At 39.9% G+C, this 16,912-nt stretch overlaps 2 protein-coding genes across 2 annotated transcripts; both read right to left on the bottom strand.

The window, feature by feature from the left end:
- Window positions 1–2,259: 2,259 nt before the first annotated feature.
- LOC133997020 (gap junction beta-3 protein-like) lies at window positions 2,260–12,622 on the bottom strand. The gene is made up of 3 exons (XM_062436565.1): window positions 11,987–12,622; window positions 7,890–7,929; window positions 2,260–3,167 (listed from the first exon to the last, which is right to left on the bottom strand). Exons 1-3 carry the CDS (start codon window positions 12,620–12,622, stop codon window positions 2,974–2,976), a joined length of 870 nt encoding a protein of 289 aa, XP_062292549.1. The 3' UTR covers window positions 2,260–2,973.
- A 2,235-nt stretch (window positions 12,623–14,857) lies between these two features.
- On the bottom strand, window positions 14,858–15,877 carry LOC133996313 (gap junction beta-3 protein-like). The gene is made up of 2 exons (XM_062435859.1): window positions 15,342–15,877; window positions 14,858–15,152 (listed from the first exon to the last, which is right to left on the bottom strand). The coding sequence occupies exons 1-2, from the start codon at window positions 15,875–15,877 to the stop codon at window positions 14,858–14,860; spliced, it is 831 nt and encodes a 276-aa protein (XP_062291843.1).
- Between the last annotated feature and the right edge of the window lie 1,035 nt (window positions 15,878–16,912).

Raw genomic sequence — 16,912 nt, 5'->3', positions numbered from 1 at the left:
CCCTCCCTACTCTCTTTTTTCCTCTGACAGACAGAGAACTCACTAAGGGCTTGTTCATCACTCTAGCTGAATGCTTTTATAACCTCCTGGATTAGTCTGCTTACAGAGCAGTTAGATGAAGGGATATGTCTCACGGGAAAGGAGCAAGTTAAGATACTTGGTCTGGTTTGAGTTTTTAGGGTTTCCAGACATACAGGATGTAATCACCTGACAAATCAGCAGCTGTGTTTACATGTACAGTGGTGTAAATCTTAAATAATGTATATTAATCTAATTGATGCCATTTATAATTGTCACCAAGAAAATGAATGAGCATCTAAATAGCCTCCGAAATAGAATAAAATATAAGATTTTAAACTATTGACGGTATGTGTGCTACTGGAGGTTTTAAACACTAAATCAAACACGCTCCAGAATAGGAGCCTCTATCTGGAAAAAACTGTGCACATGTAAACATAGCAACTTCTTAAAGCACCACTTTCATGCAACCATTTGAGGCCCCTCATTGCCAGATCACTGTTGCCATCATGGAGATTAAATACGAAGCAAATTCAGTTTGTGAAGTAGTTCAAAACTGGGCAAAAATCCAAAGAGGACAGCTGTTTCTTTAAGGTTCTCATTGAAGATACAGATGGGGACAAAAGCAAATTTTTCAGTTCAGTAAGTTTAAAGCATTTAAGGCTCACTGTGTTATCATTAAATAATGTATTATTGTTAAGCTGGCATTTCTTTGGTGTTGTCGTGTTTTTGGTATCTAGCAGTGGTAATATGTTACTAAGTAGGAACTATTTTGAGGTATTTGTACTAAAGTCTTTTTTAATTTTAAGCTACTTTGTACTATGAAAGGTTGTTCTATTTACTCCATTTAAGATTTTACATGCAAAAGATGATTCATTTATATAATACATTTTTTATAGATAAAACTACCCAGAGGTACCCAAGCAGTTCAATGTAGCTCCACAAGTACTGCTTACATGTTAATGCATCAATAATAATCACCCACTAATACCATAATACATCAGCAGGGCCATTCAACACATTTTGTTGCCAATACTTATGTACTTTTAGTCAAATTTTAAATGCAGCACTTTCATTTACAATTGAGCATATTCATATTGTTTTATTGCTACTTTTACTGAAGTAAACAGTCTGTATACTTCTTTCACCACATTTAGCAAAGCTGATATTCAACAGTCTGCTCTTATCTTACCCCTGCTCACTGAAAAGGAACCAGAATTCAGGCTTTTTTTAATTATATAATTATTCCATTAATTTATGTTAAAAGGGCCTTTTGAAACACTCCAATGAAACCCAGACTAATGTAATTACTTCAGATGAGTTAGCAGCTCCATAAGGCAGGTTCAGGCAGGCTTCACTTTACACACTGTGGTGGAAGTTGAGGAACACATATATCACACTAGGATGATTTCTCTGTCTGCCATGTTGAGATAAAAATAACTTTGCTGTAGCCAGCCAGAGAGGAAACTCCCTCATACCAGATATGTCAGATTTTTTTTAAAGCCCAGTGTATCAGACATTTTACTACCTCACAAACTGAATTTCTGTGTGTGTGATGATGGCACAGAGACCTAGCAGCGAGAGCCTGTTAAGAGCTGTTCTGATGCAGCTGTGATAAAACTTGTACAGAACATTTGCACAGGAGCTTCCTATCCAGCTGCACCTCTGCTTTGGGATCCTATAGTGTCACTGCCATCTGCTGGTAGGATAAGGAACAATCATTGCTTGCCCCCTGAACTACAGTTTAATCCTTTTCTATTCTCACTGCCTCTGATGAACTGGTACCTTGTGTTGGATAAATATGCCCCCTTCTTTCTTCTTCCCTAACCAACCCTCCCCCTTTACTTCTTCCCTATTTTTCTGTTGCATGAAAACCTCACATGAGGATGTCATGTTTGTTCTGTTGGGCCTGAAATCGAAATATACCTATGTGTTTTAAAGCTGCATGTGTGGACTGCTTCTTTATTTGTGGTTGTTTAGGATATGTGAGGAATGCATTAAGTAGAGGATTATTTCATAAGATTAATGTCTGGTCTGACAGCTGAACCCTTATGACCATTGCAGCCTGTCAAGGTTCTTATTAACACACCCCTGAATGTGTTTGTACCAGCCTGTCAGGATGTTGACATGTGTGTCTGACTGTAACCAGTCATTCCTGTCAGACCAATGGTTGCTGACACATTTCCAGCTATTTAAAAAATATTTGTTTTACATTACAGAGAAACACACAAAATAGCTGCATAATTATGAATAAAAACTTTATTTACTTAATAAATACAAAAACCTTGTCGAACAAGTTTCACATGTAACCAGTTTCTCTTGACCTAACTGCAGAAAAAATGCACACACACACACCTGATTCTTAATTACTCAAACAGGCAATGAACACCAACGACTTCACTCTCAACAAAAACAGGTAGAGGGTTGAAGGCACACCCACACACTTTCTGTACACTGTATTACTTCACTGTACTGTATGCCTCCATTACATGTGAAACACAAAAATAACGACTTGATTGGACAGTTTGAAAAATTTGTCAAGAGTAAAAAGATCAATCAAGCTTCTGATCTAACTCTCTAAAAAAAAATGTGAATAAGCCTCCAAACTGTTGACCTATCTCTTGAACTCTGAACAAATTCCTCCTGTAAGAGTGGCGCCACATTGACTCATTTAGCCTTCATTAGTATAAAAATACAACATCAGACACACTCACATACAGTAACTAGGGTTCTGCACACTGCAAACCATCTCCAAGATTTAGAAACTGTATACATCAGGTTTTAGCTCAGGTCCATTGCAATGCTAAATAAAACATCTCCAGTCTCTGAGCCCACAATTTTGAAACACTGATAAGAAAAGAGGGTTGTGAGTATGATGTTCAAATCCAAATGGTACAGCTAGAAGCATATACCTTCACAGTACCTTGTTCTCATTCTTCAAGAAGCTCCTGCATCTCAAATGCTAACAGCTAAACCCAGAAGCTGGACCTTTCCATCGTACCTCTCTCCAGCAGTTGGTGTTGCTCTGGTGCCCTTTGCTGGCTGCCAGCCCTCGTTTCCGGCCTTTCTCTGTTTGACCTTTCTCTGTGCGGCGGACGAAGAGGCCGCCTCTCTGAGGGAGGAAGACTTCTGTGCTGACTGGGGAGATGCTGTGGAGGAGGAAGTTGGCGGTGCTGTCTTGGAGGCTCGGTATTTCGTCTTGAAGGGTCATTGAAGCGTCTTGGGGATTCAGAATAGCATGTTGGAGTTTCGTTATGACTTCTTGGAGGTTCAGTATAGCGAGACGGAGCAGCTTCCTCGATTGGCCTCACCACATTGATCTACACAAATGCAGAGAAATGATTTAATGAGTTTCTAAATTTGATTTAAAAATATTACCTTATTGAAAATGGTCATATGCACCATCTAAAGGATTCAATTTTGAGCACAATCAGTACTAGTGTCATAGTCCATATCTCACCGCTCTGTTAAAGTCTCTAGGTTTCTTCCTGTGAGTGCAGCAATGCAGACCCAAGAACGAAATGCACACAGAAAAGCACCGAGCGGAAAACACCAACTGGATGGTACAAGTCACAATCAGAGGCACCCACAGGATCAGAGTGGTACTCTGGGGAGGGATGGAAGAGAGAGAACAGTCAGATTTTAGTGGCAACCAGCAGCTGGACCATACAATTTGAGGCAAGAGCAGTTTCGGATAAATGGGGATACGGTGTGGTTAATGATGTGATACAGAACCCAGTTTCTCTTAGACAGCTGCTGAGTGCTGCAACATAACAGCAGCATGTCCGGGAGTTTCTGTTCACACAGGAGAGTCAGCATTGTGAATAAAATATGCAGAGCAGAATGTATCAAAGTAAAAATGTGGGGTGGGAATTCAAAGTAAAAGAGCTCCCTTTGTAATGCTGACTCACAGACTACAAAGAGAATGAAAGTTAATAGTTTTGAAATATGCACAAAGCACAAAAAAATAAACCTTGCATAACCATTATTACTGTCTCTAAGCGGTGTATATCACAACCAGGAGTCCAAAACACATTTTCAGATGATGTAATACACCCTCTGGCGGCCATATTGGAAGTCCCTAGCCATTAGACAATTCTGACTGAACACCACAGTTTGTAGTCTCAGCAGACAACAGCAGTGTGACTTCTGTGCTGATTTAGAGCTGAAACTTAATTTCTGACTATGGAATATATTTGGTTTATTACAGCTTGTATCTCATCGGATGATGTCATGATAATATCATACTCACCACATCAAGTGCTGAGATCTGAAACACGGCAAATTGCCACATTAAGGTCTGGCAATGCAAGAAACAAGTAGCTAGATTATAAGACAAGTTTTAATAAGTCAACAGTTTAGCCAGAATTCTTCACTTTGATTTGGAGGTAAACATGAGCACATATATCTGAAATGTTGCCCCCTGGGTAATAATTTAAGCATTCAGATTCACTCTTTAATCTATAATAGGTTTTTAGCTTATAGCAGCTAACCTGGATGCTTGTTAAAAAGCTGTTTGCTTTTTTAGGGGGGATCCATACATCCCTAGTTAATGGCAATGTTTCAGGTAGTTAGCTTTAGTGCATGGGCCTGCACACACTGTATAGCGTACTGTTGCAGTCAACCCAAGTGTACACAAGCTAAGCTAACGCAACAAGTCGCTAGTAGTTGAGGTTTTGCTAAATTAACCTCTTAATTAGCCTTTTATTTTAGGTGAAAGGTGCAGAAATTTAATATAATAATCACAAGTATGTTCTAATTAGTGTGCAATCACCATCATTGTGTTTTTGTTACTTACTTGCCACTAAATCCTACACACTGCAGCTTTAACTGGGGTAAACTGTGATGTAATTTGTGAAATTTAAAGATGTCCCATGGAATATTCTTGTAAACTAACAAAAGTTATTTACAGCTTTGACAGTTTTCAAAATATTTTAAATCATGAATCGATTCATCGACACTCATTTTTGTTTGCCAGTGGTCGTCTTTTTCACTGTCTTTCATGGCACCAGCTGTCGATGAGCAGAATAGCGCAAAAACAAAAAGCAGGATTTGAAAACACCACCTGTATGGTTGTATATTTCCATGTGGGTCATTCTGCACCTGCACAATACATAACAAACTGGGGCTCACTAGCTCCATAGTGCTGCAAGTGGTCAAAAACAAGATACCTTTAACTTTGACACCCAAACTATATCAGCTGCATGTTACGCACAGATGTGTATTTTATACCTTTGAGGTCACTACAAGCAACTGTAGTGGACAATAACAGCAACTTAATGATTCAGTTACATTAAGAGAAAGGTCACTTAACTGACAAATTGTAGACTACCAGGCTTGCTAAAGTGCCAAAGTCATGCTGATGTGTGGAAGCAGCTGTGAGGCTAAGCAGGCTTGACACGCCATCTGGAAGAACACTGGAACAGGACAGAGCCTGAAGTGGGCCGGCAGGGTCAGGTCAGCATTTCTGCCACCAGCCCAGCGGCTCCAGAGTGTGACTGACTGAGTGACAGAAATGACAGAGACCCATCCTCCCACGTCCTACACACACACACACACACACACACACACAGTAATCATGATGCGCAACCTCGCCACTCTGTCCTGTTTATGCCGCATTGACAATGGTCAGCTGGTCAGAGAGCCAGCTGCTGCAGAAAAAAGGACAGAGTTCATGCTTTGATGTTAGTGTTTGTCGTCCACACAAATACACTCACATAGATGCGCGTGGGGTCAAAAGGACACTCATTGGTGATGCTGGAGTAGCCAATGGCGTCAGGGAAGCGGCAGTGAGTCAGGAGGCTCCGCCCACCGTGAATGATGGCCTTCACAACTGACACGAAGAGTCCAATGGCTGAAGCTGCTGCCATGAGGGCTGCGGCCAGACTGACAGTGAGAAGTGCCAACGTCTGTGGAAAGGATGGAAACACAAGTCAAATAATTAGGAAAGCAAAACTTGATGAGCAGTTAGATAAAACTAAAGCTTTAATCCTTCCCGTTGGGAAACTGGGGCATCTGCAGCAGTAAATAGATAAAAGCACAGCAAAGAATAAGCAACATTGATAAAAAGAGAGCAAATTCAGCAAATGTAAGGCTAAGATCAATTCAGACCTAATCATTTTGTTTCCCATCATTTATCATATAATCACACAATTTCCCCAAAAGCTTTAATTTTGAGGAATTCATTCCTTTTCTGCAGCTTCTCACGGGGCTTTAATATGTCTAGAGGAGACTTAAAGCAGCATTCCACTGATTCTACAGTTGAAGTTGAGTTTACTCATCACAAGGAGGATTATTCATCCCATGAAAACTGTTGTATAATGTATTCTTTGGCTCTGGGAGGCGCTTTCCAAAGTTTAAAAAAAGGTTTTGGGCTTTAAGTGTTTTAATGGAAAGTCTTTAATTTCAACATAGGCCTACCAATGTGTTGGAAGTCAGACTGTGAAAACTCACAGTTCACACCTCAAAAGTCAGAAGTTCAAAATATATACTCAGAATTCAGAATATATACTAATAATACTACACATACACGCACAGGATCCAAGAATTTATGCAAAATAAAATATAATAATATGCGTTGGGACCATTTTTTGGAACATTTAAAATGGTCTGAATTAACTGTGAGATTTGCAATTATTGAAGAATATTTCATGGCTTTTGAAGGGCTAAACAACTGATCCATACTATGATGAAAAGACAAGCCTGGCAATACTTTATAGTCTTCTTATTGTCAACACATCCGATGAAAAAAATCAGCATTTCATTGATCAACAAGTATTTCCAGTGTACCCGAAACTTGATGAATCATGTTCCTCTGAGCCACAGAGCTCCATTGTTCCAGAAACTAGTAAAGCAGGTGAATGAACCTCACCGTGGCACTGGATGACATGTTCACAACTCCTGTCATTTTGATTCAATCTACATAAACTGTCCTGGCACTGTATATATTCACTTATGCACCACATTTGCTGCTGAAAATAGTCCCCAGCACATCCACAATTGAGCCCCATTTTTACATAACTTTGCCAGAAACTACAGCATCCAGCTGTTTTAGGAAATTACTGAGGCTTTTTAAAGAACAAAACTATATATTTGTGATCCATCTCATAACATATTTGTCTTCAGAAGGAACTAGCGGGCTTGGGGTCACACTGTGCCATTCAAACCAGGCGGATGTTGTGTGTATTGAGAAACACTGTGCTGGTTTCGATGTAATTTCCCGATGATAAGATATAGAATAATGCCTAACCTTATCCTTCAATCCCAGTACGAAGCTGCAGCATTAGAAAGTGAACGTATCAGATATGCACGAGAACAAATGATGTTCTGAATGCTAAAAAAGTGGGCCTATCCTTTAATAAGTTTACAGAAGGTGCGACACACCGCAGTCTCCCTACCTTTAAATCACTTTGTGACGACAACATGAGCTGTTCAGTTGAAACTCGATAAGAACATTAGGAAATAATGCAATAATCAGGAGATTAGAAGTGGTAGTAGCCAGCACATGTGACAAGTGACTGTGTTCCCAAGGAAAAAAGGAGTGCTGAGATTATATTTTATTCATGCCTTATGATTCCTGGATGATTAAATAAGATAAGATGAGTTGAAGTGCTGCTCGTCAGCGTTGCCTTGCCTTGCCCAGTTCATGGTTGTGTTAACTAACAAAGGAAAGCTGGGAGTGGTTTATCGTGGCAGCTTTACTCACTTTGTTCAACTCACTGTCTCGTCAGTCCCGTCTGAGCAGCCCGACAGCTGATTGAATAAACAGAGAGAAGCCACTGTGCATAACTGGAGGTAGGGAGGAGCGGGAGGGGGCGGAGGTGGGACAGACAGCTCTACAGGGCTAGATCTTAACACCCAAAGCAATAGACAGGAGCTCAGAAGGCTTTTGTTTTGAGACAGAGACAAGAGCTGAGAACAAAGTGTGAGAAAAGAGGAGAATATCAAAGTGAAGCGCTCTGAGAATGAGATCAAAACTAGTACAGAGTGTGCCTTGAAAATACTGATGTGGTTAAAAAAAGGAGAGATCAGTGAAAAGAAAGCTGGAAGGAGGGAATATTAATCGTCACTTAACATCAGTGGAGATGACTGACAGCAACACTGTCAGAATGTTCTGTGGATAGGTTTCTGTCTGCATTTTTAAATGGGTTTATCGTTTTTGGATAGCATTCAAATAAAACAAAAACTGAATTAAGAACTAGAAGTGATACTAACCAGACTTCTGCTCTTCTTGTTTTTGGACAGGACAATACCCAGAATGCCAACAACGATTCCCTGTAGAGAAAAGACAGAAAGGATTTAAGAAAACGTTCATTTTGTTTAAATTAACAACTTCTGCTGGTGGATGATGTTCAAAATGACTACAGCACTTAGGAGGAGATGATTTTTCTTGATGTAGACAGTCTCTGCTTACTCAACATGAGGAAAGTCTAACCCTTATTTCTGTCACCACCTCGGCACCTCTGTGTGTTTAAGTGCCTCTGTGGGTTTTGAAAGTTGTTTTTGTCAAGACCAAGAACAAAATAATCATACAATGTCTTTAGGTTAGCATCCAAATCAGATTATCAATTAAAGTTGTAACAGATAACTATATAAAACCAATGCAGTCAATGTTCTATACAACTATTTTCTGCGTTTTTGTGCATAAATTACATTTATTATAAGAATATGTGCCTAAAAATGCAGTTTTTTCTAGGGCTCTTTGTTTAGAGAGGTGATTTTACAAGCAACTCTAATGATAACAGCAACACAGCTTTTTTAAACAAAGTTTCAGAAGTGAGCCCTGAACTGAAAATGCTGTTATTGTAATATAATGGGAAAATGTGTAAAGGAAGTTCCCTTATACTCCATAATGTCCCCAGTGCAGCCTGTGTGTATGCACTCACCACCAGGCCAGATGTGAGAGCCACCACATTAGAGATAGCGTACTCCATGGCTCTGGCCTGCTGGTGGAGGTTGATGTGTCTGAGCACCACACCGTGCACCAGCGCTGCCAGCAAGAAGTTAACATGGCCAACGAGGACCATGCTCAGCCCCATCTTCATCAGGGCCTCAGGGTGCTCCAAGTTGGCACAACACACTCCTGAAGAGAGGGTAAGGAAGAAAGGCGGACAGGGGAGAAGAAGAGAAGAAGAGAAACGCTCCAGGCAATGAGATACAAAGAAGCAGGATACAAAACAGAGAGAGTTGCAGTGATTTTAGATAATGTTACATCATCCATGTTGTGCAGGTTCAATGTACCATTGCTATAATCCCTGTTGTATTGATCAGTGTCAGGTCAAAGCCACTGCAGATGTCACTGGTATTAATGATTAGCTGCTGAGCACATAACTACAGTACAGGCAGTATAGACTGACACGTTCCTAAGAAGGGTTTTAGAGTGATTAAAAAACATGAAAGAAGAAGAAAATTACATTTACATAAAGTGAAATTAAGTCAGAGCCAGATGGAGAGGAAAATATAGCAAATCAATGCAGTACCTTCTTGTACTTCGCACATGAAGATCAACAAAAGACAGACTGTGCTTCCTCATGGAGGTGAAAGTATCACATTCTAAACTACCTCTAAAACCTAACTCTTTGGAATTATAGAAATCAAGTTGGACCAAGCAATTTCCATCTGAAAAAGAAGTAAAATGAAGGGGGATAAAAAAGGTTACATTTTCTAATCTGGTGTGTAATTAATCTGAACACTGACAGTGCTTTCACATAAGGTTGCAGGTGATTAATACTCTACTGCCTCATTTGAAACATCAAAAATGAAGTGCTCCTTTAACAGTGAAGCTTCATAAAAAGGATGTCAATGTTTGGTGCCTCACACCTCTATATTTGTGTGTTTGTGAATTGGATATTTCCATCATGAGACCTATTTTCATAAGTCCATTTCTCCCAAAAAATGTAATTCCTGCACTGATTAAGACAACCAACCTGCAGAAAAGACTATTTGCATTTTACATGAACACTTTTCAACCTCTGACATATAAAACCAGTCAAAGAACGTTGGCTCAAAACAGCTTTTTTGACATTTTGGTATAAGTGGTGTGATATTTCTAGTTTAAATATCAGGTCTATCAACACCATTTGATGCAGGTAGTGGTGTTAAAATGGTTACTGTACTGGAATCACACACGTTAAAGAACCTTAGAAGTGATTTAGACAAAATTTCAAAGGATTCTTACACAAGACTCCAGACTGACTGGTGTGTCACACCACTACCACACCCAAACAAACACTCCAAAACGTTTAAATTAACATTACTGCACGTCACACACGTTTAAATAAACTTCACAGGTGTGTATATTACCTGTACTGGCCATCTTGGCCAGGTCAGCATTCGTTAGAACTGATGGTGAGTCACTGATGGTGAGTCTTGTGTGTTGATGTTAGCAGTGTGTCCTCTCCACTTCTTCAAATCAAACAACACACACCAGTCAGTCAGCAAAGCACACACACACACACACACACTGACACTTCTGCTAAATAATTTCAAAATAAAATCTGATCTCAGAATGTATTTCTGATCATGTATTAAGTGTGATGAGCATAACATGATTTTTGAATAATTTGATGAACCAACTGAAAATAGTTTTGAAGTGAAAGATAGAAAATGAAAACAGAGCAAAACTATACAGCCTAGTGTTATTGATAAAGCAAGTGAATGAAAAGAACCAAAGTTAAGGATTTGTTTAAAACCTAATTTTTGGTAAATTAATATTTCATCAAACATGTTTTTATCTTTCAAAATGTTCCATAAGTATCTTCACTCCAACTTTTAATTGTCCTTTATGTGGTACATTTATGCTTTTATTTTGAAGTCAAGGTTGGTGGTTACCTGTTGTGTTTAATTTCCACAACCTGGAGGCAAATGAGGAGAAGAGTCTATTAGCACTTTTGCATACTTAGATGACACACCCACTTCACCATTCAACACACCCACTTCACTGCACAACACCCCCCCAATAGTCTCACCACCAACCCTGTCCATATTACTCCTCATGCCCAAACCCAGCCAGCCTCACCAGGTGGGTGTGCCATGTACTAAAGTGGGAGTGTTGTGTGGACACTTTAAGTCTGTAAATAGACCTACTTGCAAATGAAAGCAGGTGCACCTGATGGCACTTCCTTCATAGATTAATGCAGGCTGCACTAAAGTTGACTTACTTTATTCAACAAGTTTTTTTTTTTTTTTGGTTAAATATGGTGCATTAACCTGCAATGCTTGTTGCAGAGGAAAAACAAACATACAGCCCTACCCTTTCATGATTCTTTAATACATTTTAGAATAATAATATTCCTTGTTAAGAAGTTATTGAAGAGTACCGCAGAAGCTATAGTGTAGGAAATTTGTCAGAGTAATAAAATTGCCTTTCAAGCAACATACAAAACAATTGAACTATGGGATCTTGTTTTCTGAAGGCTCCTCAGCTTTCACATGATAATGTAGTGGGTCTTTGGTGCCACCAGGTGGAAAAATGGTGGTATGCAAGAAGGAGAGAGCAGATATTTTCCATGAATGTGCATTTTCTCTGGTTTCCAAGTATAAACAACTTTATTCTCAGTGCTTTTATAAACTTTGTAAGGGAATACATTCACAAATAATGTCATTTTCATCAATGACAATGGTTACAAATATGAACAGTCCATTAGTCCTTCATTTAACATTGATCAGTTAGTTCATGATGTACAGTAAATCATTCAAATCTTTTCTAGTGAATAAATATTTATTACACTATCATATAATTGTGGGGGACTATAATGCTTATGTGAAAATAGAATACATTAATATTACATATAAAATTATATATAAAATTACTTTGAAAATTAAAACTCCATCAATGGAGAAACAATATTGCTCTATAGTTGATCAATTGCTACACCTATGATTTAAGAGAACTGCAGCCGTCACAGTCCTTCTCAGTGAAGACCTTTCTAGATGAGGTGCGAGTGCTGCCTCGTTGTTTGAGATTCACCACCCGGGCAGCGATCAGATAGAAAATCTCACAGATATTGAGCACCACACACAGGAGGGATGCCCCCACCATGAAGTAGGTGAAAATGGTCTTCTCAGTGGGCCTGGCTATGTAGCAGTCCACTAAATTGGGACAGGGCTTGATATCACATTGGACCTTCCTGGGGAGCTTGAAGCTGTCGTAGATGTAATGGAGCAAGTAGAGAAATGTGACTTCGAAGGCGGTCTTGATGAATAGGCTCATCAGATAAGTCCACCACAGACCACCGTGTTTTTGGCCAGGGTTGTCATACAGTCGAGTGTTCTCACCATGCTTTGCTCGGTACTTGCGTTCCCGCTCTTCTCGGTAGGCCACATGCAGCACCACCATGAAAGAAGGGCAAGTGACGAAGATGAGCTGAAGGGCCCACAGGCGAATGTGGGAGATAGGAAAGAAGTAATCGTAGCAGATGTTGGTGCAACCTGGTTGGCGGGTGTTGCAATCAAATTGTCCCTGATCATCACTCCAGACACGCTCGGCAGCCACCACATAGACCAAGACCCTGAAGACGAAAACCACTGATAGCCAGATGCGTCCAAAGGCAGTGGAGTACTTGTTGACTCCACTGAGAAGACCCTGGAGAAACTTCCAATCCATGAGTTCAGCTTTAATTCACTTCTTTTGACTTTGTCTCTTTAGAAGTTTGCCTTCGAATGCCGCAGAAAGTAAACTTTATCAAGAGCTAGAACATGATAAAAAGACAAACACAAAGGCTGAGTTACGCAATCATCTAGAGAATTACAAGAAACTTAAGGAGCAAAATGTAATAAAATGAATCTTTGATTTGCCAAAATATCGTACTGTAATTCTGTTATCTGTTCCAAATATTTCATTGCATATTTTAGACAAATATTCCCTTTTCTGATCAAACCTGTTTTTGGTAGCTCTGACAACTGAATCCCATCTCCCATTTCTCACAGTTAAAAGTGCTTTCACTCAAAAAGTTTTGCACTTTGAAGAAATATTCTTTGAATAATTGATGAAACACTTGGTTGTTCAACACCTAAAACTCTCTACAGTGCAGAGGAACACTTAGTGTCAGTGTTGTATACCTATAGTTAAATTTAGGCTGAAGCTTAATGGTAGAGTTATCTTATCCTGTATCTGAATAAAGTAGTCTACACTGATTTCTACCCTTAAATCTCATATATTTTGTTTTGCAATAAATATGACAAATTACACAGTTAGAAAATAAACAGTAACATGTCATATAGCTTACCGGAAGAGCACAGGTTGTCTTCAGTCCATAGTGATCCCCTGTCTGAGAAATAAACTTGATTATGTTAATAAGTTCAGCAGGGAGGTTTGTGCAACCTTCTTCCTACTGTACAGTGGGTCTCTGATATTGACTTGGTCCAAGAATCAACTCTTAGCCATGGTGTGGAGGTGTGGCCACCTTTGGCATCCACCCAGAACATCGCTTTAAACCTCCAACTCGTTATGACGAACCCCTTTCTTTATCCTCGTTATCATTAATTTAGCTATTTAACTGAGCCAAGAACAGTGAACCTTAAACTCACTGGAGACGGGTACCTTTACTGAAATTGGTCCAAGAAAACAACAAAAGGTACACATCAGTGGTTTGACCAATCTCGGATTTTGGTTGCAGAGTGTGACCTTGAGCAAATTACTTAAGGTGATACCATATAATACAAAACAAGCAGACTTAGACTTAGTAAATCCCATTAAGGTGTGTCTGTCTTCCCTAATGGTGGCTGAACCTCATGTTTCTGAAAAGGTGACTCAGTGTCGGTTACATTAAGCAACTGGAGTTTGAAGATAGGCTTTTTTGCAGCCTTTGATTAATCTGGATTAAAATGGGCCACCACCTAACAAATGTTTGAGCAGGCACTCACATACGCCTGAGATATGGAGAGCCAATATCGCAAAACCATATAACAAAAGTTTGCTTGTTCAGTTTCTTAGGTGATAATGTATAACAGTCTCTGCCTTATTAGTACACACAGTTTTACGATACCGTCTTACACATGTATACACTCCTACTGTTGTTCTGCTTACAGAGGAATGCAAGATGTAGTTAATTGTCAAAAAGGTGGTTTGAAACGTAGGAGTGGTGGTCTTATCAACTATTGTCAATAATACTACTCCCATCACCAACCACATGAACTAATGTCATTTTCTACCCAAGTTTTGTTACATCACATGTTTAAATCAACAACCTGGATCTCTATTGGTTCAGTTTCCTTTGCAGCCATTCTATCTGTCTTGCATGTTGCAGAGTTGCTACAGGTGTCAGAAAACACATTTTATAAATGACCTGAACAATTGACGTAAGGTTTCCAAAATGTTTCCTACAGAGATAAAATATAGTGTATGTACCAAAGTAAATAGATAGCTACCAAAGAAAATTTGACAAGATGCTTTTTATGTATTCATTTTTTATTTTAGAAAATATAATTTCCATTTCTCTTTGATAGTTCTGGACATGTGCTCATATAAAGCTCTGCATAAACCCAGTCTGATTTATGTTCACACAAATCAAACAATTTTATTTTGTGGTGATGATATTCAAGAAACAGATAACAAAAAACATAACAAATAATCATATAAATAGTCAAAGTACAGCAAATAATCTTCTGCACATCAATCATTTCCTGTCAGATCACAAGATTACAGATTACATACATGTTCAGCTTAACAATATTAAGGGATAGAAATATTATGTGGTTCTGATGTAAAATTGTTTTAGACAATGACCTTTGTAAACAACATTTCTTTTAAACTGCTAAGCTTTTGCAGATAATTCTGGCTGACAATAGAAAAGCTGACAAGGACTTATTTTGTTTTCTTATGTCAAACACATTATGTCTCTCAGGAGACTGCTATGGTGTACGCAGGGGCTGAAGCTGAACTGTCTTTGCCGGCTTCTCCATTATCAACCATTTTGGCCTTCTCCAGGACATGCTCCTTGTACGCTGAGTTGTCCTTCCCATTAAGTGGAGTTCTGGTCATCATGAAGGAGTTTTCTCTCATGGAGCCAGATCCTCCTCCACAGCACTCCCAGAACCTCTTCCCACACAGATAAAGGACCTCACAGAAGGTGAGGAAGATGCACACGAAGCTGGTCCCCACCATGAAGAAGGTGAATAGTTTCTTCTCTGTGGGCCTAGGGAGCACAAGATGAGAGAGATAGTACAACATTAAGATTGATTGATTCCTTTAGAAAATGTGGTTTGCTAGAGCAGGCCAGGGGCCAAGTTTAGCCAATGAGATTCCAGGATCTTTAATAAATTAGAGTCTTACCCAAGTACACATGATGTTTGATAGATAGGTAAAGACTAAGAAGTACCCTTACCTAGCAATGTAGCAGTCCACCACATTGGGGCATGGGTCTTCAGTGCATTTCACCAGAGGTGGGAAGAATGTGGCCTCATAAATGTAGAAAAGCAGGAAGACAAACACAGCATCCACTGTTATCTTGAAAATTAGGCTAAAGAAGTAGGTCCACCAAAGCCCCCCTCGCTTCTTTCCTGTGTTATCGTAGAGAGGGGTGCAGTTCTCTCCGTGTATCAGCCGGTGTTTGCGCTCCCGTTCTTCTCGGTAGCTCACATGGAGTGTCACAAGAAAGGACGGGCAGGTGACAAAGATCAGCTGGAGAGCCCAGAGTCGAGTGTAGGAGATGGGGTAGTAGTGGTCGTAGCAGACGTTCTGACAACCAGGCTGGCGGGTGTTGCAGTCAAAGTCCTTCTGCTCATCTCCCCAGACCTTCTCACAGGCCACTAGGAAGACCAGGAGCCTGAAAATGAAGACTATGGCAAGCCAAATGCGACCAAATGCTGTGGAGTACTTGTTCACCCCACTCAGGAGGCCCTCAAGGAAGGCCCAGTTCATGGTGCTGTTTCAGAGGATGTTAGGTTGGATGCTGCAAAAAAACAACAAGCACTTAAAACCCCGAAGATGTAGCACACAATCTGCTGAGTGCTCGAATACAGATGGCTTGGACTGAACTGAACTGAGCACGTCAAGCACAAAGGTTCTTTAATATAGTGCTTATTACTACTGCCGTCTTGGCAGAAGTTGAAGGGGAGGGAAGAATATCAAGCAAAGCAAACATAGACTCATTCTTCTGCTACAGCCACCGATTGACTTGATGATAGCAAACGCCCTGACTAACAGGCAGGAGGGAGAGAGAGAGAGAGAGAGAGAGAGAGGGAGGCAGAGAGATTGCTGTTCAAGGTACTACAGGTTATTTAAGGATTTTAAAATACATTTAGCAGCATTTCAAAGCCACTTCAAATACAATTATCTAGTCTACACTGCTGGACAGGTGTGTACCATCATTACTTCAATGGACGATGTATGGAAAGAGAATATATACAGCCACATCAACAAAATTCTATCTTCAATCCAAGTTTTAATTTGGGTTCAAAATTGTATCTGTAGCTTCCTACGGGCAGTTGGATAATGAAATCTAGGCACAGTATGGGGATGGTTCTGTCGGTTTGACCCAGGCTCTTCCTGTCCAATGTGTCAAAGTTTCTTTGAGGAAGAAGTTGCTCCCAATTGCCAGGTGTATGTGTGTGTGTGTGTGTGTGTGTGTGTGTGTGTGTGTGTGTGTGTGTGTGTGTGTGTGTGTGTGTGTGTGTGTGTGTGTGTGTGTATGTGTGTGTGTGTGTGTGTGTGTGTGTGTGTGTGTGTGTGTGTGTGTGTGTGTGTGTGTGTGTGTGTGTGTTTTGAATATTTGAATGAGAGACAAAACATGCCTTGTCCGTTAAGGTAGAAAAGTGCTATATAAGTGCAGCCCATTTACCATTTACCATATATTAGATTACTCATCAGTTCATATTCAACGCAGCTGAGGCCCCCTCATGTCTAGACCACTAACTGCATTACTTAGCAGAAACACAAAGCTGCAAACACAAGTTC

Source organism: Scomber scombrus, chromosome 16 (assembly GCF_963691925.1).
Source record: "Scomber scombrus chromosome 16, fScoSco1.1, whole genome shotgun sequence".
In the NCBI taxonomy this organism is placed as follows: Eukaryota; Metazoa; Chordata; class Actinopteri; order Scombriformes; family Scombridae; genus Scomber; species Scomber scombrus.
The sequence above is the reverse complement of the archived record's forward strand: the minus strand, read 5'-3'. Positions and strand labels throughout refer to the sequence as shown.